Source organism: Mesoplodon bidens, assembly GCF_964165515.1.
Source record: "Mesoplodon bidens genome assembly, chromosome: 12".
NCBI lineage: Eukaryota > Metazoa > Chordata > Mammalia > Artiodactyla > Ziphiidae > Mesoplodon > Mesoplodon bidens.
The window spans coordinates 10,089,324-10,112,103 of NC_138168.1; the positions used below are offsets into that span (position 1 = coordinate 10,089,324).

Sequence of the window (22,780 nt, forward strand, 5' to 3'; positions counted from 1 at the left end):
GAGGAGAGACGGACCGATAAAAAAATTGAGTGAGGATTGAGGATTTCCTTTCTTTTGAGTGGAGGAGTTAAGATAGTTTTGCCTCTTTCTTGGAGGAGAGGAGAGAAATCCCTGAGGAGTGAAGCATCAGTGGCCCTGCCCTGGCTGTCTGGTGTTGCTTAGGAAACAAGGAAGGGAGTTTTCTAACCAGGTGGTTGGCCCCTCCTGCATCTTCTGTGATGTAACACCCCCTTCATCTTACTTTGATCCTTCCTGGACCAGTTAGTCGACATTGACTTTTTGGTAGAAAGGGCTAGTCTTCCTTTAGACTTCTTTACACTCTTATAAAAGTAAAAGTGAGTATCTTCATAAAAGGAATCTGCTTTCTTCGGAGAAGACTGGATTGATTCTTAAAATGATTTTATTTATAACTATATAAGTGACTGAGTATAGAAATGAATTATTCAATAAAAAGCATAACTTAAATGGAAAACATTTTTTGGCATATTTGTCTTTATATTGAAAGGTTACCTGCAGTTGGGTTAAATCCCTCACCTGTCACTCTTATCAACCTATCTAGTGTCTTTCCATTTTACTTGGTCATTATTTTACTAATCTATAATTAATTTCATTTTTACAATAGGGCTTTACTGGAAAAGATGGAGCAATGGGACCTAGGGGCCCCCCTGGGCCACCGGTAAGAATGGAATAGGTGACACTCTTATCTCCCCAGCCTAAACCCCTAGCCCCACTTGCTAGGGAAGAGCCTGGTAACCTGACCTTTGAGGCATGTTCCATCTGTGCTGGGGGGCACACAGTCGAGGGAGCTACTTGTTTTTATTCTCCTAAATCAAAATGGGCTAGAGAAAACAGAGGTGTTAAAATAGAGAGTCTTTCTGTTTAATCAAGTTATAGTTGAAAAACAACAACAACAAAAATATCCCTAACCAACCAGTTCCTTCCATGCCCACATTAAGTGGTAGGTTTTATGATCTTACTGGTTACTTCCTGTTCTAGAATTTTAAGAGTCTGTAGCCTATGATATTTGAATTTTAAGGATGTTAATTACTGAACAGCTTTAAGTCATTCAGAGGAAGTAAGTTTTATCCGAGTAGGTTTTCTAATTAAGATCTTTGGGGAAAATACTGAAGCCAATGATTTTGAAAGAAGCATCTGTATACCTGCATCCAGGTGAGATCACAGTTACATTGTTTGAGGTGATGGATGTTCTTCATGGCTTCTGGCTGTATATGAAGACAGGAGAGCATATGTTAAAATAATTTTATTATTTATGTTTAATATATATGTTCTCAAGTAGAGTTGAAAATGTATAATAAACTTTGATTTAAAGTATTTACTCCAGAGATTAAAATTTACATAATTGATGAATAAAGGATTGTTTTACAAAAATCTGATGATTCTATTTTAAGGATATTTTAGCTTTAGACATAATGTATTGACTAGCGATATTATAAATATTTTACTAAAAATGTTGCTAAAATGTCTTAAAGCTGTGCTAGAAGGAACGGGGAGAAATTCTTATGGTTTTGATGGGATAGAGGGTGCTGATATGTTAGAAGAGGAGGCACCCTTTATTTGAATGCACCAAAGAAAAAGTGAGTTTCTAGGCTGAGATACAACTCCCAAGAGATAAGGGGAAACTCCACCATGTGATGCCCAGTTACCTTCTCAATATTTTCCCCAGCCAGAGTTCACTCCCGTCTTTTGATGAGTTTTCTGGTTTGGTAATAGAAACAAACTAATAGGAATTGCTTTCTGCAAATTCACTTAGCAGCCAATTTACTAGGATCACAGTCTGTGAATAGTGAAGCTGATTAAATATAGTCCATAAAGACTGAATGGGAATTTTCAAGATGTTTTTCCTCCATGTTATCTTAAAATTTGATTTTGCTCTTCCTTAGTATGTGATTATGTGCTAAAAGCTTTTAGAACCAGCCATGCTCTGTTAGTTTACTTTAGATGACATTCTTCTTTGACGGTAAGCTTCCCTGTGTTGTAGGGAAGCCCAGGCTCTCCAGGAGTCACAGGACCGAGTGGGAAACCAGGAAAACCCGGAGACCACGGCAGACCAGTAAGTGGACGGCCTGCATGCCTAGTCATTCCACTGTGGCCATGAATGAGGAGACTGCAAGGCTGTGGCATATTTATGTTATCTCTGCTGTAATGTGTGTGAAGCATTTGCTGAAGCTATGCTAAATCCATGGATTTCACTTGGTACTAGTTCTAAAAATTTTCTCTCTAAGTTATAACACTCTGGGATGAAAACTGTGGTCATAGGGTTTCTTTAAAAGGAGAATGGGATTATCAGCCAAGACACATATTTCTGCACTGAATAAACACTCAGAGCTGGGTCAGCAAAATCATCCTTTTTATTTAGGAGCGGTATGCAGCTTAAGATAGAAAAATACATGACGGTGCGTGGCGCCTCCGTGGGTGCTCTTTAGAAGTTAACCCTTTGTCACTATCTTGTAGCCACACTGCTGGCTCTTTGCTCTTACACTGAGGTTGCTAGAGCATTAGTCCCAGAATTAAAAGGATTTATCTCACCCACCATTATACTTTTGTATACTGCCCTGCTCCAATTTACATGCAGTTTAATTTTCTTTTCATCAGATGTTTTGATTAAAATAATAGTTGAGATGGTATAAGGCATATCTTCTGTTTTCAAATCAGTATCTCCAAAACTGAATTCATAGCTTCTAAAATATCCAGAAGTATCCGTAATGACTGTTGGGCTCCACATTCTTTGTTACAAGCTCTTCCTTCTTTGTATGTATGAGGAATGAGTTTAGTTTAAGCAGTTTTTTTTTGTCTGAATAGAATTCTGAAATATAAAAATGTATCTCAAAGATCAACAAATCCAATTACTAGTAATGACACATCTATCAGGGATGTTCTCTGAACAGAACCTCTCTCTTCTGAAGTATTGTCCAAAGTTATATAAACCCAAGCTTAAAATTTTTTTTAATGTCAAACTAACTTAGAATCTTTATGTGATATGGCCTGCCTTCTATGTTTACATAAAATTAAGCAAGCAGCATAAAGATGAAAGGACTCCTGGTGTACTTCTTACTCTGTGTGTACACTAGCATATGACTTTATTACTTTCTTTTCCTCAATGAATCATGACAGAAGCTTCACAAGAGCACTAAAAAGTACATGGAACTTGTTAACCCTTTCAGAATTCTATTTCATTTTACTATGACTGAAAGAGAGTCTAATGTAAGAACATCACTGATGTAATTGATGGCCGAAGTTAGAAACCTGAAAGAAACTTCTACTTCCTTTACTTGAAATGAGAGCTCTAGATACTGACAATAAAGATGAGTTCTAAATCATATATCCTAGAACAATCTCAGAGTGGGAGTAAACGAAAAAAATAACACATGGGAACAAAGTAGCAGTAAATGTAACAAATAATTTCCTGAAATTTACAAAAGGCTCCAAACGAAATAATGTTTCCTTAAGAGTCCAGTACTTTTAGCAAAGGGCAGTCAAACTCCAGTTTTTCTTATGACTATAATTTGGTACCATTTATTTGGACCTTATCTACCCCCTTTCCCCCTTTATCTTCCTCATCCTTCTAAGGTAGCAAATTACCTCTCCTTTTCTTCTCTCTTCTCTCTTACCTTTAGTTTCTAAAACCAAAACTAGCAGATGGGAGTATAAAGGTCTTAGGAGAGACCTTAGCCAAGTCACTGTTAGCTTATGTCATTAGCTCTTGGAACCAGTGGTGTCTTCTTGCTAACGTGTAACACCTGATGTTGTGTAGTGGATGTTTCCAGGAGCTGCTGATGGAATATTTTTATTCATTTACTCAACACCCATTTGTTTGGTGCCTAAATGTGCTTGTCGGTGTTCTAAGGTCTGGGGATATAAACGTACACAAGTCAAAGTCCTTGCCCTCATGGAGATTCTAGTGGAGGATATAGACCCCAAAATGTAAATAAACAATATGGTTTCTGGTGATGATGAGTGATAACAAAGCAAAGAAACACAGAGTAAGGGATTAGGGGGTAACTGTGGTGGCGGAAGGGGGCTATTTCAGATACAGCAGTCAGGGAGTCTGTCTGAGGAGGTGGAATGAAGCAAGGGAGCAGGCGGCGGGAACAGCGTTCCAGGCAGTGGGGACAGCATGAACAAAGGCCGAGGGAGGATGAAGGTGGCACGTGGAAGGAAGAGCAGAGAGGCCCGGGCACCGGAAGGAAAGGGAGTGAGGGGAGAGGGATGAAAGATGAGGCCAGCTGGCTGGGCGCAGTGAGCATGCGGACCACCCAGCCCACGGTGAGGATCTCTTATCTTATTCTTAGTGTGATGGGAAGCCCTTGGAGCCAAAGAGTGATGTGGGCCAATTTTCTTTTTAAAAATATCAGTCTGGCTTCTCTGTGGGGAACAGACTCAAAAGGGGCCAAATGGGATGCAGGAGGAGCAGTTAGGAGGACATTGGAGCCGTTCAGGCAAGAGTCTTGGAGACCGTAAGAGGCAGTTTGGTTTGGGATGTTATCTGATCATCAGATTTGTCAATGGTTTGGGCATTCCTTTCAGCTGGCAGCCTGCAGATATATTGAAAGACAAAAACTTCTTGCACTAGAAGGAAGACTTTTTCCAAGATCCTCTCATGGCCAGTGAGAGGGCTGACAGAACAGGGACGAATGTTCTGTGGTTGTGTTTGGATGTGGGAACCACCATTTGGATCGAGCCCCTTAATAAGGGAGTCACGTGGTTCCTTTCAGGCCCAGTGCACAAAAAATCACTGGAAGAAGTTACAGATATATATTTAGTTAGGGAATTGACAGAAAGCTCTTACTAGAACAGGTTCTTATGGGTTCTAACTAAACCAAGATTAACCTCATGCACAACCTAAAATAACCACCTGAGCTCCCCAGCCATGGTGATGTAAAGGAAAGTAGAATGGTAGCAAGGGCAATTTTACATGTGTTTCAGTTCCAGACCTATATTGTGAATGGCACCATAAAATGTACGCACAGTACATAACTTCTAAATTGGTGATCATAAAATTCACATCTCAGCACTATATTGGAGGACACGTGCTTCTGAGAGAGGGAGAGAGAGAGACAGGGAGACAGATTAGATTCCTTTCGACAGACAAGCAAAATGCGAGTAACATGGATGCAAATGTGATGTGTCATTTTGCTAACTTGTTAGAAAGCAGACCTCATCCTGTCCATTCATGAGTCATTTTAGACCATGTCTGTCAGTTTCTAATATCTGAAATTCCTATATTTCAGGGTCCATCGGGATTGAAAGGAGAGAAAGGTGATAGAGTATGTATTTCTTAAAATTTGACTTACAAATTTATACCGTGTGTTAAACATTGAACTCTGAAACTATGGAAATAACATGCTGATCCTACTTATTGATTTAATTAACTAGGGAGACATTGCTTCCCAGAACATGATGCGAGCAGTTGCAAGACAAGTCTGTGAACAACTGATAAGTGGTAAAATTTCTTTTCCTTTTAATGTATGAGTGTGTGTGTTGTTTTTAGTTAATTGCAGGAAAATGCAGTTTGTGTCATAGATATATGTTTCTATTTCATTTTCATGAACTCTTATTTTTGTACAGTGTCAGTCTTGTATCCTGTTAGATAAAGCCAACGATATTTTAATGACTATCATTAAGGTAAAACAATAAACCAAGGTAAAATAATAGCTTGTTATCCTTACAGTCAGCCTGATACAAAATTGTATTTTAAAAGGGCCTTTCAGTTTCAGTATTAGGATTTTTAGTGATCTTCACTCATTGTACACTGAAGCAGCAAACATTGGCTCTTTTAAGTTATGACTTTTGAGTTTTTCTGGACTCTAAGGAAGGAGGACCACTGAGATTAATTTGATCCTACAAAGTCCCTGTTGATGGGGAACTTTTTCTTGCCTCGTTATTTTCCACAGACTCTTTCTCCTTATTCCATGAGACCTATTAAGCGATAAGGCTCAGTGCCTGCAAACTGAGTGTGGCCTCCAAATCAGGGCCCCCCTTTTTGGAAATCTTAGTCCAGGTGTCTCCCAGTGTGGTCCTGAGGATCACCTGCGTTAGACTCACCTATGCTGCGTGTGAGAAATGATACTCCTGGGCCACGCCCTAAACCTGGTGACTCGCTGTCTTTGGGGATGAGGCCCAGAAATTTGTAGCTTTCAATGTATCCCACAGGTGATTCCAGTTTACACTAAAGCCTCATTATCACTGCCATAGGCACACACGCGAAAATGCTATAATTTATTAATTTAAAAAAGGTTCTCTTTCGAGTGGCATCATTGGGTAAACCTCGGGGCTTTATATCAGAGCCCTGTTAAACTTTCACAACTCCTTTATGTTTATAGTAATGCTGATGGCTTACTGGTCAGTATTTTGTGGAGACGGTTGTTTATCGGGGATCATTTTGTCCAGGATGACTGGAGTGTTTTATTTCAGTTTTGGGTTTCCAATTAGAATGTTTGCTGGAGGGTGCAGGACAGAGATGGATTTCGCCAGACACTAAGAGAAAACCATTTCATCCTCTCATCCCTCCCTTAGTGGGTTTCTTACTAATAAGTCTTATTTATTTTTTTAGGTCAGATGAGCAGATTCAATCAGATGCTGAATCAGATTCCAAACGACTACCACTCTAGTCGCAACCAACCAGGCCCGCCGGGTCCTCCAGGGCCCCCTGGCAACGCGGGAGCCAGAGGAGAACCAGGACCTGGGGGGCGGCCAGGCTTCCCGGGCACACCAGGGATGCAGGGACCCCCAGGTGAACGAGGTAGGCATTCCTGACTGCTGCATAGGGATAAAGGAAGGAATCTGCAAGTGTAGGAGCTGGGTCCGGTTGAAAAGCATGTAGAAGACTGGACTTAGCAAACTACACAGGTCTTATTTGGACAGCCCCAGAAGAGCCATGCATCCATGAACCTGTCTTTCTTCTTAGGCAGCGGCAGGCTGTAGAGATCCCTGTCTTAGAAAACAGGAAAATTTTGTCATGAGAGCTCAGTAAAGACAATGCTATTTTCTGATTGCTGTTGTCGTTAATGGGAAAAACTGTATCCTGGCAAACTGAATCAGGCATAAAATCTTATTAATTGTTTTGACTGGCAAGAGCTGGGCAGCAACTGAATGCAAGCAGCCCTAAGATTTTAGATCTAAATTCTTCTGGTTCCTTTATTCAGGGCCTGGAGACAGGTCTTATGTGTTTCTTTGGCTTTAATTTCATGGTAGATAAGTGTAACTGAAGGAAAAGAAGAAAAACAGGATTATCTGATTCCAGATGTTTCAGGATGCTGGGTACTCACTTTTGTCAAAGTGATGGCTAACATTCTGCGGAAAACTTAGATATGTCTGTAATTCTGATTATTTAGATGTGGTACTGATAGGGCTACTAAAGATAAGATACCTTTAAGACGTCTTCAGTGAGTTGTAACTATTTATTCAAGATTTCTGTTCTTAATTAGTGCTTCTAAAATAATATATTAGATGTGTTTGTTTTCTTCAAGTAATTTTTCCCCTGACTTGTAGCCAGATTTGTTTCTTGGCCATGAATCTGGAATTACACAAATGTCTAGAAAGATTTGGCTTAAAGCGTGGACTTCTGTGAAAAATTGGGTTCTGCTTTCACTAAGGGAAATGAATTACTTGAATCAAGTACTATTAGTTCCGATGAAGACTACATATTTCCGGATAATTTTCCCTCTGTGTTTTCCCATTTTGTGCTTGCTTAGGTTTGCCAGGAGAGAAAGGCGAAAGGGGTATTGGATCTCCAGGACCTCGAGGGCTGCCTGGCCCCTCAGGTAGGTTTGCTAGTACATCAAACAAGTGAAAATACCATTACTGAGAGAGCATACGACCCCACGAGACGCACAAACTCATCCTGTTAGCTTCAGGCATACTGACCGTCACGGAATATATTTTAGCAAGAAGTCCCACTTGTATAACCTCCTCATTTTTATGTTCTCTTGTTCAAAAATGTTTCAGTGCGTTCTATTTAAGCATTTACTCTAACTTTAATATATGAGGGTTTGAGTTTTAGTGACACAGAGGGTTGCTGGTTTCTTTTTATGGGATTCCTATTTGTTTTGTTTGGCCTCATAGCCTTTAAGGATGGTGTCATTTCCTGTTCCTTCTGGTATTCTTTAAGATGTCACTAGTAGACTGAGGAAATATACTCTCATCAGAAATCCTGACACGTTGCAAGATTTCATTCACAGTTTCTTTATTGATGTTTTGGAAGGAAATAATAGTTGTTCTGTGCATTTTGTTTACTGGATTGAAAATGAATTTTTTTCTTCGTTAAAAGGTCCGTGAGACCCTTGCAACCATGGTCAGTCCTGGAGGTTAAATCTTTACATTTATGTTAACCATGAGTAAGTGTCACTTGATCCAGAAATAACACTGCTTCACATAGTCTGGAGGCGTGGAGCAGGCAACCCGACTGTCTGCCTTGGCTACCACAGCCATTTCCTGCAGCGAGTCTTATCTCTAAGACAGTGGGAGCAAACCAGAGAACTCACTGATATCTTTAGTTTGGCTCAATTCTTGCTAAGTCAGTTTTCTTTGAATAAAATCATTAACATAGTTGGATTTTTGGCATTAATTCTTGAATCACTGGTAAGAAAGTTCTACACTGGGTCATACTGGTGATTTCTTAAGGAAATATTTTCTTACCATACACTAGTGAATTGTCTAGTCTTGAAGTAGTGGAGGTGCCAAAGTATTGTTGACTGCCTCAGGAGATGTGTTTGACAAGAGGGGAAATATTTCTTTTAAACCCATAATAGGTCCACAAGGAGAATCCAGAACAGGTCCACCAGGGTCCACAGGTTCAAGAGGTCCTCCAGGTCCCCCTGGTCGTCCTGGAAACTCAGGTATCCGAGGCCCCCCAGGTCCTCCTGGATACTGTGACTCTTCCCAGTGTGCCAGCATCCCATACAATGGACAAGGCTATCCAGGTATGTTGTTGCCATTATAGGGGCCCAAATTCACCTGAATTAAAAAACCTTAATGGAAATGAAGGTCCCTAGGATTGAAGGAAAGTTGATTTGAGGATTTCTTGAAGATACCAACTCTTTCAGTTGTATGCTTTGTTATTCTCTCTCAAAAGAATTACTGTTAATTTTATAACATTATTTCACATTATAACATTATTTCACAAACTTATTTCACATAAATTTCATTTAATTATTTTCTCCTCCTTTCTATACTTCTGCACTTACCAAATCACATCATAAACCTCTCTTTATTTCTCTTGGTAGTTCAAAGAATGCTACCAATTGACTGTTTTTTTTTTTTAACCCTAAAGGCTGGGAAGAGGGATTTGTTGAATACAAGAATATATCTAAAAAATTGTTTTGAGACTCTAATGTGTAGGCAGACTATTTGATAATATGGTGCAGACAACTGAAAATATTTCACTATTTCACATTGTCCATGGAATTAATATTTATAAACTCTGGGACTTAATGTTTTTAGAGTCAGTCATGAAGTTCTAGTACTTGACAATTACAGGAGGCAGAAGTCTCTTAAGCCTGATTTTGGGGACTGTGGGGATAAAGGCGATATGCTGATCTGAAAATAAATATATTAATGCTGTGGGCAGCGGTCAGTGGTGACCTTTTCATCAGCACACCCTCAAGCATCTTGCAAGTTTTAAAAATGATACTGCTGTTTGATATGGTTGGCTACTAGCAAGTAGTGCATGAGTAGTTGAATATCTAAATATCTATATATCTATATATTTATGTGCATACTTACGTATGACCAAAAGTAATCACGAATCGTAAATTTCTCAAGCAACCCATTCGCAAAATTACAATTTTACTCTTTATAAAAGAAATTTAAATTACCTCTGCCTTCTGGTATGTGTGAATAACTTGAAATATATGGATATATACATATATACTTTAACCATTACATACTTAGATGAATGTGTATAGATGTTTTTTTTGCATAGTAATTCAACTTTTAAAAACTATCATCTTTGACCTGTTTCAGGTTCCGGCTAACAAATTTTCTAAGTCGCCAGTGCTGCTTACAGTTTGAATACATGAAAATCCTGTTTCTGAGATGTTTGCGCACGTGCTTATTAGGAAATGCGTCTGTATGGAAATCTCACCACAGATATGGTTAATGAACTGGGTCATAATGGAGGGTGGAGACTCTTTATACTAACTTGAATGAGACAAAAGCAGTGGTGTTAGTTTATAAGCCTGATGCATTTCAGTAATAATGTAGAAAAATATTATTAAAAAAAAAAGTTCAAACACACAGCTCATGAGGAGCCTCAGCTTTGAAAGAGGCGCATAATAAAACTACTAACCGCAGAGATGATGCCATTTTGAGAAAAACAATTAACCTGGTTAAAGAGAAATATCTTATGTAAATAATAAACTAATTATGGCTTGTAAATGATTTGTATGTGATCCTGTCCACTAAAATCACTTAACAGTCCTGTACAATCAGCTTCTGCCTGCTGCTTGCTCTCTGCCGGAATAACACCAAGTAGAATCTCCTCATCTCTCGCTTGTTAGCGATGTGTCTGATTCAGGGCATGTGTCTTACTATGATTATCTTTTGTACATGTACTTTCATTTGGATTTTGTAATCGCAATTTTCAAACCAAAGTTTTAGAGTCACTTCTCTTCCTGTTTCGCTGTAGTCACTGGTGGTCCTCACCCACCAGCTGTAACTCAGGCCGTGGGAGAGACAGCCACAGAAAATGTCATGTACTGTATGTTACCTGGTGATAGTTGATTTTCACCTCCAGAGCTCAGTTTCTAGGAGCCAATGTAACTTCCCCTCACCTCCTCATCTTTCCAAATGGTTCTTTGAATTGAGGAGTGTGAAGTCATGAACAGTTACTTGGGGATTTGCAAATACCCTACCTAGGTTGGTTGACAGTTCTCCTTGGCCCAGTCTCTGACCCTTCCCAGGTATTTGTGCAATGATTGTACTTACTGCTGGATCTTTGAAGGTTAAAAACAAGTGCCATTTCATTATTGATCACCAAATTCTCTCTGCAAATGGAAGCAATCAGAACATTGTAATTTATCTGTTTATAGTTATGAGATTAAGACTGGAGTGCCATCCCCTCGGGTGATGATTTAGCTTTTGCTGTGTGTGTGTGTGCCTTCCAAATCATGCCATAACTGTAATGTTGAATCGGACAGAGCCCTACGTGCCCGAGGGCGGGGCCTACCTGCCTGAGCGCGAGCCCTTCATCGTGCCGGTGGAGCCCGAGCGGACGGCGGACGAGTACGAAGACTATGGCGCCGACGAGCCCGCCGAGGAGCGTCCTCCGCATGCGCGCTGGCGGCGCGCCCTGCTCCGCGGCCCCCGGCAGTGAACCTGACACCGCGCGCGCGCGCAGCTCGGCCAGGCTGGGGGGAGGTGTTGGGATTCTCATTTACAGGTCAGATGGAGCAGTGCACGTGTTATCTGTCACGTTTCCTCCGGCGTTGCTTCATCCGAGAGTACCCTTTCTGGCTGCAGAGAACCTTGTTCCTGCAGGAAGCCTAGCTCGCGGCACGCAGTCTGTAGAAGTCTTTGTCTTTGCCCTTGAAGTGCTTGCAAAATACTTTGTTCCCAAAAGCTGCAGGGAGAGAACGCGCCTTGTGCCTTTAGGTAGCACAGCGGGAAGCCTCAGTGAAACTCTTAGGTTAAGCAGTTAAGTCCTGGACCCCAGAACGACTGTGTATTTCGAGAGGGCAGTTTATCTTTTCCAACGCTTATTTGCAGTTCAATGACAGCCCGATCCAAGCAGTTCCCCTCCTAAAACCAAAAAAGAGGGAAAAGTCAACTCTGTTGCAACTATTCATCTTCCGCTTCTGTCTTCTGTTATACATTAGGGCATAGTATGCTCTCATACATCTCCTTTAACAACCACAAACCTTAAGCCATGTAGCTGAAATTATTGTATCAACTGGATACAGTTCCATATTGCCTTAAACCTCCTTGTTTTAGACACGCTAACATTTATACCAAATTGCAGATTATTCTGCAGAGATGGAATTGCATGTTTGTGTTGTACATTTAGTATGAACTTTTTTTTTCCCAGAACATAATGTTTCTTAGTTATCAAAAGCAGTTGGAAAATGTTTGCAAGACTATGAACATAGAATTGCTGCTTTTATATTTTAACTGCAGATTGTGAATTTCACTGCCTTATATTATTTATTTCTGAAACAAAAGAGGCATTTTTCAATAAAACTACTGAAAATGTGACATGGTATGTTTTTTCTTTAATGGCCTTTTGGACTGTCCAGGCGGTTGTTAAAACAAACAAGTTCATTTCCTTGGATACAGTTACAAATCTTGCTAATACTATTAAATTATGCTAAATAACTTTAGATTTTTAATGATGTGGTGAAGTCATAGAAGGAGAGTCGTGAGAGAGCCTTAAAAAGCTCAGCAGATTCCAAAGGCTTTATTAGGAATGTAGAGGAAGTGTGGGTTGGTGGAAAAACAACTAAGTATCCTAGGAGACCCCAAACAACCAAACAACCTTTAACAAGCCACAAGATTTCGTATGCATTCAGTCACTTTCCTATACCATACTTTTTACCCAATAGCATGTTTAACTGCAAAAAGGATAATCCTTAATGGAAATGTTTACATTTAGTGATACCTTCTTTTTTTTTAATTTTTATGAATGCAATAACATCATTTTAAATATCAAAGAAAACAATGTAAACGTTTGTTTGAAAGAACTGACATCAGTTGAAGAGAGAAGTACTGAAAGAACATTTTCCACAGAGCAAAACATCTTGAGTTAAATGCTTCCTGGAGACCACGATCAAAAGGACTAGATAATAAATGTATTGTGATCAAGAGGTTTCAAGCAGATTGCCGAATTCATAGCATTCATCTGTAATTTCTGTAATTTCAACTAACAGTGGTTTAAACAAGCAGAAATTTATTTTTCATGTTTACGAAGTCAAAGCCCAGGCCCCTTCTGTTTTTCTGCTCTGCTTTTTGTGGCTTCTGTGGCCAAGTTACACTTCTAGACCAAGACGGTTAGTAGACCTCTAGTTATTATGTCCATAGTCCCCTGCAGGAAAGAGGAAGGAGTGAAGAAAAACTCACCCCTCCTTTTAAGGATGCTTCCTGGAAGTTGCAAACACAGATTACAACACCAAACTTATATTACATGCCAATTGCCAGAACTTGGTTACGTGGCTACATGCAGCTATCAGTGTGAAATGCTGTCACTATTTTGGGTGGCCATGTACCAAACTAAAATCAGCTACCTATAACGATATGAGGGGAAATGAATACTGGGCGTCAACTCAAGACTTTAATCTTTGACACAGTGTCCAAATCTGAACATATCTCCTCATAAGTCTGCTTTTCCTCCATTGTCCCCACCAACCACCAGTTCCTGAGGCTAGAAATTTGAGAGTCATTGTAAACTCTTTGTTCTTTCACTTCTCACATCCAATTCATCAAGTCTAGCTGATTGAGCTCCTACATACATATCTTAATCACCCTGTTGTTACTACTCGATTTTAGACCCTTGGGATTTCTTATCAGGAGTATAATCACAGTCTCTTTGTGTGTGTGTGTGTGTGTGTGTTTGATTCATTGACAGTTTATTTATACAAGTCAACCACTTATTCAATTTCCTTTTAAATGAAATGGGGAGTCGCTGTGCAGACCCAAAGTAATGCTTAGATAATGTCATACAGGTGATTCCTCCTCCCCTTCTCTGGATTATGACTATTAAGAAGAGCTCAAGGGCCTCCCTGGTGGCGCAGTGGTTGGGAGTCCGCCTGCCGATGCAGGGGACACGGGTTCGTGCCCCGGTCCGGGAAGATCCCACATGCCGTGGAGCGGCTGGGCCCGTGAGCCATGGCCGCTGGGCCTGTGTGTCCGGAGCCTGTGCTCCGCAACGAGAGAGGCCACAGCAGTGAGAGGCCCGCGTACCGCAAAAACAAACAAACAAACAAAAAACAGAAGAGCTCAAGTTAGTAAAGAGGAGAAATGCAAGAAATTTACCCTCATTTTCCCTACATTTTGACACAAAAACCTTATACGTTGCTACAAGATAAAGGACTTTGGTTCTGTTACATTTATGGTCACATCCAGTCCAAACAAAAGAAGTTGTTTGGGGCACAAACTAGTGTTTGAGAAGGAGATACTGAGCATCTAACAAGTTCGAGGCAGTTTCTAGCCACAAATCACAGTCTCTCAAGTGGTCCTTTTTCCTATAGCCTTGGAGCCCTCAAAGAAGTCTTTCACACATGCCAGTGTGATTTATCTAAAATGCAAGCCTGACCCTGTCATGTCTTCTGCTCAACATTCTTCAAGAGATTTACAGATTTCTCTACAAATCTCTGCCAACTCCCTATTCCTCCTTTACCATCACCCTTTCCAATGGAACATCTGGAATTCCCATTCCATTCTCAACAAACTCCCCCAAAACCTTAGCCTCTTCAGTGAGCAATCCCAGCACCTCCTGGCTTGACCCTGAAGACACCGCAGAGATGGTAGATACCTTCCAGAGTTGGTGGGTGGGGATGTGTCCTCCTGACTCCTCAGCACTGTTTCCAGACCAACAATCCTTCCTTCTGTAAAACACCTTCATCATTTGAGGCTCATACCCAGCTCCCCATAACTGTCATCTATTTACTTCATGGTCACTCCACCCCATTCAGTAGGGGCTTGTACAGGGCCATCAGTGCTTTTATCCACCCCAATATCTTCTGGGTGTCTTAAGCATCCATGTTGGATGACAAATACATAATTATCTCAGTTATCTTCTTCTCTTCAAAATCATTCTCTTTTACTTAATCTCAGCTACTCAGTCTCTTGAAGTTCTTGGACTTGTATCAAACTGCCACTACTTTTTTTGTTTTTTAATTAGTTAATTAATTAATTAATTAATATTTGGCCACGTTGGGTCCTCGTTGCTGCACGCAGGCTTTCTCTAGTTGTGGCGAGCGGGGGCTACTCTTCGTTGCGGTGCGAAGGCTTCTCATTGCAGTGGCTTCTCTTACTGTGGAGCATGGGCTCTAGGCACATGGGCTTCAGTAGTTGTGGCACATGGGCTCAGTAGTTGTGGCTCACGGGTTCTAGAGCGCAGGCTCAGTAGTTGTGGCGCACGGGCTTAGTTGCTCTGCGGCATGTGGGATCTTCCCAGACCAGGGCTCGAACCGTGTCCGCTGCATTGGCAGGTGGACTCCTAACCACTGTGCCACCAGGGAAGTCCCGTAATCACTGATTTAGACAGACCAATCCTCTTGGGTTTCCAGCTCACCTACTCAAGTACCCCCACTGCAGCTCTTCAGCTTCATCATGACACTCAATGTGATGAAGCTTCTATGATCTTCCTATCCATCACCTCCTCCTCATCTTCACTCCTTTCCTTATCCAGCTTGGACTTCATGTCTTGGTAACATACCCAGTTTAATGAACCACCTGAACTCCAAGGAGTACAAAGCTAGTTTTATTTTTCTTTAGGCACTGCCTTCAGTTATGCTGTGTTGGATAATCTTTTTCTGTCCCTTTGCACACCTCAGACAGAGCCCATTGCTTTTAGATTATTTCAAGTGTGAATACTCCAGTCCAGTCCAGTGCAATTTAATCCACTTGAAAATGTTAATCTCAAATCTAATTTAGTATTCCTTTTCCTTTCTACCTTAAAGTCAAAATTTAGGACTTGGACTGTAGAGATGGTATGTCAGCTCTTTCACTCCAGCTTCTTCAGAATTCAGCTAGGGGATGAGGACTAGAGAAAAAGGAGGTTAAGGTTTTCTCCACTTAATGTGGGCTACTAGAATCCTCTCTTGAATGTCAATGCTCACTGCATGTTGTGTACCCAAGTACTACTCCTCTTGTTGGGTACCTGTGTATATTCTTCAGAGGAGCCTTCAGGGGCCCTGTCCACTACCCAGTTATGTCCAGAATGACCTCTCCCAACCCCCAGTCAGCTTTTGTCCCCATGGAATACCTCACAGCTACTTGCTACTCAGGTCCTCTCCCCGAACCTAAAGTCCTGTTAGGAGGGATTCCAGTAAGATGGCCCAAGTCTGGTGACTCTCTAAGTGCCCATTTGACCACGGGAGACTGAAGCATCCTTGTCAAGCCAAATGAAAAATGCAAGTCTGCTCCCACAAATGCGACCTCTCTTTGCCTTGCTGCCTCCCACTCATTTTTCCCCATTCAAGCACGTAGGCATGTAAGTTAGGTCAGCAAGTCTACTGTGTAATACATACCCATCCATGGAATAATATGCTCTTCTTGAAGACAATGCTCAATCTCTGTAAATGGTTTTCCTTAGAGCTTCTCTCATGTGGCTCACTGGGTGAAGGTTTGAAGCACTCTTTTTTTTTTAACATCTTTATTGGAGTATAATTGCTTTACAATGGTGTGTTAGTTTCTGCTTTATAACAAAGTGAATCAGCTATACATATACATATACATATACATATATCCCCATATCTCCTCGCTCTTTTGTCTCCCTCCCACCCTCCCTATCCCACCCCTCTAGGTGGTCACCTAGAGGTGACCGAGCTGATCTCCCTGTGAAGCACTCTATCTATAATAGAAAGTAAAAACCACAACTCTCTGCCCTACACCAATGATCACCTGCTTCCAAGGATTCTTCTTGATTCTTTCTCTTGCAAATATAGGCTGCTTTGGTGTGATGGAGTCAGTTTGGATGGCAGAGCCAGTTCTACCAATTCTTGGAAGTTCCAGTGGAATGTGCTTTATGGCTCTCTTTAGAACGTGCGTGGCACTTAATGGTTTTCTTTTATCTTTATGGCCATTTGTCAACTTCTGAGTCAAAAGGAAAAGCCCCATTTAATAGCTCAATTATCCAGATCAGCCAAACTCCCTTGCTCCTTTATTCTTCTGTCACACCTATGTACTAAAACCTTAACTCCAGGTTATCCCAACTGCTTATAATATCCATGACTATACCCAGGGTACTTCCGCACAGTAGGAGAAAATCAACCATTGGGGCAGAGGGTTAAGTCTATAAATCCATTATGATCAACCTCAGCGATCAACACAGTAATTTGACTAGCCACATTCTCAACTCTTTACAAAAATTTCCAAACTCCAAACCTATACCTCATCCTGATCATGAGATTTCTTGTTACTTCTCATAGAAGTTATTTCATATTGAAATGAGAAGCCAAACTGGAACCTCACCTTTCTATCACCAGGGCTACAAAACCACCTGCATCTGGACCCACCCTTTCCTCCTGTGTCAACCAAAGGAGCATCTCTACTCCTTGAATTCTGCACCTTTTTTTAAATTCCTTCCACCAATATTGGACTAAGCACATATTCAGTGGTAGGTGCTGTTAGAAATGGTGCTAGGATTCTACAATGAACATAGGAAAACATAGACAAAGTCTTTTCCTTCATGGAGCTTACATTTTTGGAGTAAGAACAGATACTAATAAGTAAGCAGGTAAAGCATATATAGTCAGAGGGTGTTAGATACTATGAAGGAAGATATAGCAGGCCTAAAGGATAGACAGTGCTGGGCATGCGTTCTAGTTTAGGTAGGGTGGTAGGAAATGCCTGTTTGAACAGAGACCTGAATGAAGGGTGACTGAAAGCATAAGCTGGAATCTGGCCAATAGTTGTATAATCGGATGCTTTTGTAATTATGTAGATTACCAGCCATATCCCTAGAGCGGTAGTTCTTGACTTTTGCCTACACACCTGGGGAACTTAAAAAAAAGTCCTCATGTCTGAATCCCACCCTCATAAATTCTGGTTAATTGGGTTAGGGTGAAGTCTGATGATAAGGATTTTTAAAAGTTCCCAGGTAATTAAAAAGTACAGCTAAGGAGTTAAGCTATGACCTAGAGATTCAGCATGTTGATTCAGCATGATTCAGCATGTTGGAGACGGAGGCTCAAGAATCTGTATAATTTAAATATATTCTTCAGGTGAGTCATATGATCAGCAAGGATGGGAAATTTTACACCCCCTCGCTTTGGCTTTGGATATTATTTTTATGCCCAAACTGTATTTTTAGCCCAGTCTTTTCTTCTGATCCTTGAGTCATGTATCTCCAACTGCCTTGGTATGTCTCTAGTTGGACGTGTTAGAGGCATTTCGAATTTAATATGAACAAAGTGAAATCCCTCGCCCGCCTTTCCACACCAGCTTCTTTCTACAAGTTTCTTGCCTTGGTGAGTGGTTCCACCACCCTCTCAATTGCTTCATCCAGAACCCGGGAATTGACATGATTTCTCTTTCTCTCACCTCCTACGTCATATCCATCAGTAAATCCTTTGGCTTCTGTTTTCTAAGCATCTTTCAGTTGCTCACCTCCCTGTATCCCCACTACCATTCTCTTCCTCTAGTCCCCAGCGTCTTGTCTGGATTCCTCTGAAGTCTTCCATCTGATCTTTTTCCAGCCACTCTTACCCCTCTCCAATCCATTTTTCTCACAGCTTAGCAGCCAAAATGATTGTGAAGAATGCAAATCTGGTCATATCATGGCAGTTCCTAAATTTTGGGGTGGTATCAAGTTCAGAAACCTCATCAGGACTCAGGTGTCCTCAAGGACCTGGGCTCTTCCTACTTTTGCCATCATGATACCTCACTTATCTCAATTGATTTTCCCAACCGCACTGGAATTCCTGCTCCACCCCTTCTGAATCCTGAGCCTTCCTGGGTGCTATTTCCTTTATCTGGAACATGCTCTCTTCATTTGGTCACATCCTGTTCATCCTTTAATTTGATGCTCAAATAATCACTTCCTTTGGGACACCCGTTTGTCACAAGATCCCTGCAGTGTGCATGAATACCACTTATGTTCCCTTTGATAACTTCTATCATACCAGCAATTTCTTACCCAATTTGCCTTCCCCACTGGGTAGCAAGTTTATATAAGGGCAGGAATCATATTTATTTTGTTTACTTTTATGTTTCCAGCAGCCACCAGAGTACCGGTGTTTAGGTGGTGTTTAATAAATATTTGTCATTCAGTGGAATGATACACAAAATTTTATTTGAAACATCCAAATACTGTATGAAGATTGAATAATGCACATGTAATTGAACTTCTTCATGTCCACTTTGTTGCAGAGCAGGGGAGGATGCCACCGTTTTTTAAAAAAAATATTTATTTATTTATTTCCCTCCGTAAGAGCCACTAGTGACAGGAAGGCTTGTTTATTCTTTACTCTGGGCTATTATACAATTGTGCTTCTTCTCATGGTGCCGTTCTACCGTTGGAGGAGATCATCGAGAGAACATGACTGCCTGTTGACCCTCCAGCTAGATCTGGGCAACTGGAGGCTTCTCACCCCTCTCCTCTAACTGTGGGTTATGCGTTCCACCCACCGTTCTTACATTAGGAGCTGTTTTCAAGGATGCAGCCGTGAGGGAGTAATGTGGTCTTGAACCATCTGGACTGAATATATGTCTGCACCCAGTTAAGGCCTCCGTATAAACTCATGACCCTGTTAGGTGGATGTGGAGATCTTCTGGTCTTGGGGCTGCCCAAGACCAGCCCCCTAAGTCAGTCCCCTTGCTTATTAACCTGCTGCCTACCAATCCAGTGTGCTCTGCCGCTTTCTTTGGTCTCTCCTTGCCCTCTGTGTACAGGGGCTGCTGTCAGCTTTCACCCAGGAAGCTCCTGACCTTTCGAACCAACACCTATACCTTTGAATTCAAGGCAATGTGAGCAATGAAGGGAAGATAATTGGCTGGATTATAGGAAACACTTCATGTTCTTTTCTTTTTCAGGGTTCATAACTGGAAAGTAAGACAAAGAGGTTGCCCCAAAGTCCCATTGAATTATTAATGAAAAAAAGCCTAAGGTGTTCGAGAAATGACACAGAGAAGAAAGAATGCCTTATTCCATTAGAAAGAACTATTTTGCCCAAGCCATGCCCCCAAGAGTCAGTGTATGACAGGATGGTTAGACAATGGAATTTGTTATAAAATTAACATTTGTTATAACAATTAATTTGTTAAAAAATTAATTGTTGAGAGAGGTCCTGGTGAGAAGTGTTATCAATCACTGGAGCTTTTGACTGTAGTTCAAGTTACCCCAAATGGGATAAGCCAAGTGTGTCAAATGGGAAATACCTTTAATCAGAACATCTCCCATGGTTGCCAAATCAAAGCAGATGTGAGATATTTATCAGTTTAAATTTCTGCTTTTTAGATCCCTTAAAGCAAATGCCACTGGAATACATTGTTTAAGGTCAATTTATTATAGTTGAACTATGCTAACAGACAATTTACACATTTTTTTCTTCTATGTATACCTTTTAACTTTAGATTTTCTTATAATAATATATATATATATCTTTCTTGACCTCTCGATTTCTTAGTTTCTCATTTAGCAATATTAATTTCAGAACAGAATGCAAAACGTAATTGATGCAAAGACATTAAGTTAGGTATTAGGAGAACTTCTAATGAAGTTATAAAATATTTTTCATAGATATTTTAAAGACATGAAATAAAACTCACATGTAAGTTATCTTGTGCCTGACACGGTGCTAAGTACCTTTACTTCGCTATTCTTATAGGTATATTATCTTCATTGTACAGATTAGAAAAAAATTTCAAAAAATTAAACTATTATTGAAGCTCATACAGTTAAGAGAGGTTTTCAGTCTGTGCCTTTCTCCTACACTCTGCTGTCCTTACTGTTTACCTGTGGTGATGAAGGCATAATCCTGTGTATAAATCATGATGGCATTAAGAGTGCGAACTTTGCTCTCAGATAAACCTGGGTTTGAACCCTGACTCAGGTGCTTTCTGTGTTATGAAGAATTTTCTTAACCTCTTTGATTCCAAGGTTCTGAAAAGTTGGGCCTCATACCTACCTCTAGAGTTGTGGGAACATTCATGCCAATATTTGTAGTAATTTTGACCATATTAAAAAATTAAGCTGGGGCTTCCCTAGTGGCGCAGTGGTTGAGAGCCGATGCAGGGGACACGGGTTCGTGCCCCTGTCCGGGAAGATCCCACATGCCGCGGAGCGGCTGGGCCCGTGAGCCATGGCCGCTGAGCCTGCGCGTCCGGAGCCTGTGCTCCGTAACGGGAGAGGCCACAACAGTGAGAGGCCCGCGTACCGCAAAAAAAAAAAAAAAAAAAAAAAAAAAAATTAAGCTGGATACAAATCCCGCGAAGAGGCATTAGAAACGTCTCCAGTAGCTATTCAAGCTTATGCTAGGGTTTTTCCCGTTCACTTTCCAGCTGAAGCTTTCTTACTTTTCTCTTCAGTTTTCATTCCATCACTTTAAGTTCTAACATCTGTTTCTCCTTTCACGTTTTGATAGCAGATCATCCTTAGCTTCTTCCCTCTTATCAATAGAATCAGAGAAGATAATGATGTGATGCCGAGCACTGGTCCCTGAATAGATGCTCCCTCTCCACTTTAGCCATCCACTAGATCCAGTAAATTTGTCTTGACATGTGACTGGATTTCTCAGTGCTTCTTGGGGATTATGGTGAAGACTTTGCACAAGGTTTTAGTAAGGATCTTATACCACAGGAATTTAACATTCCTTGCCTTGACTTAACCAGATGGAAGAATGTGGAGGAGGAAAGTGGAAAAGATGTATGAAACAGGAACATTCTGGGAGTATGTAAACCTTTATGAGAATTTGTTAATGAGAATAGCTTCACAATTTTTGAAGGCATTAGTATTATGTCTTTCTTAAATAACATTGTGTTCTTAGGTTGTGGAGTAGGGTTACATTTTTAAGAACAAAATACCAAGAGAAAGCAGCCCATCTGGGGACTGGCAGTGCAGTAGGGGAAAAAGAAAGGCTCTGGAGCCAGAAAAACCTGGATGTAAGTCTCGACTTTGCCACTTACTAGCTGCTTTGGGAAAGTAATGCAACTTCTCTGAGATTTACTTTTCTGATCTATAAAATGGGTATAATATCTCTTTTGCAATGTTGTATTAGAGGTAATTAGAGTTAATACATGTATAAACACTTGATATATAGTAATTGATTTTTAATTTAGTGGAAATTTCTAAATGAGTAGAACTGGGTTTTTTTCTGTATTTGCTATAGGGATTATTTCCATGTTGATGATCTGTGATTCATTGTAATGAGTAGGATACGAGCAAGCTGTTATGAGAGAGAAAGTGCCAGAGAAAAAATGTAGCTTTCCTCAAAAACATTCTACATCTAAGTTACGGCTGATTGGAAATTCCTCCTCAGTCCTCAAGTTAATTGGCTGTTTATCAGGATTATATTTGTCATGGCATATTTTTTAGCAGAGATCTATCTAGAATTTGGAGGACTCTTAGTGAAGCTAATAACCAGCTTTAGAATTGATGTAAGGATTAGATGCTGTCATGTTAGTAAAACATGTTCAAGAAATTATAGGTATTGTTACTAGTGGAAATATCTTATGAGACTTATGAAGCAGGTAATGGCACCAAGATGTTAATTACATGTACTATCCAAACTGGATGCAATCCAATTTTTACTATGACTTTATCTTGGGTATTTTGAGAGCTTCCTCAAATTGGGCTAGCCAATAAGATAATTATTGACTGAGTTATTCCTTGAATGTCTAGCATGTCCATTCTGCAAATATTCTGACCTGCAGGTGAATAAAAAATATATATCTAGAAAATCACTTCAACAAATTTAGAGCTCAATAATCTATTTATGAACAAAATGAACGAGTCTGGGCCATTTCCTCAACCACTCTATCCTTTCAGAATTGAATAAAAATAATAACACATGTCAACAAGGAGTCAAAACACCCTTTGATATATATACTGTGGTATGTGGTTTGGTAAGGGGAGGTGGGGACTCCACTCTCTTGGGACGCAAGAACC

The 22,780-nt window shown here is 40.5% G+C and overlaps 1 protein-coding gene across 4 annotated transcripts in view; it reads left to right on the forward strand.

Annotated features, from left to right (window-relative positions):
- The window catches only part of COL12A1 (collagen type XII alpha 1 chain), a 114,937-nt gene extending 103,470 nt beyond the window's left edge, over window positions 1-11,467 (forward strand). For 3 of the 4 annotated variants that reach the window (XM_081250402.1, XM_081250403.1, XM_081250405.1), the window contains 8 exons: window positions 623-676; window positions 2,000-2,071; window positions 5,250-5,285; window positions 5,395-5,461; window positions 6,572-6,760; window positions 7,713-7,781; window positions 8,769-8,939; window positions 11,157-11,467. In XM_081250402.1, coding sequence (XP_081106528.1) covers window positions 623-676; window positions 2,000-2,071; window positions 5,250-5,285; window positions 5,395-5,461; window positions 6,572-6,760; window positions 7,713-7,781; window positions 8,769-8,939; window positions 11,157-11,332 — 834 coding nt within the window. In that variant the 3' untranslated portion in view covers window positions 11,333-11,467. Of the gene's footprint in view, window positions 1-622; window positions 677-1,999; window positions 2,072-5,249; window positions 5,286-5,394; window positions 5,462-6,571; window positions 6,761-7,712; window positions 7,782-8,768; window positions 8,940-9,981; window positions 10,399-11,156 lie in introns of those variants that run through there. The other variant, XM_081250404.1, reaches the window with a different exon arrangement.
- Window positions 11,468-22,780: the final 11,313 nt, after the last annotated feature.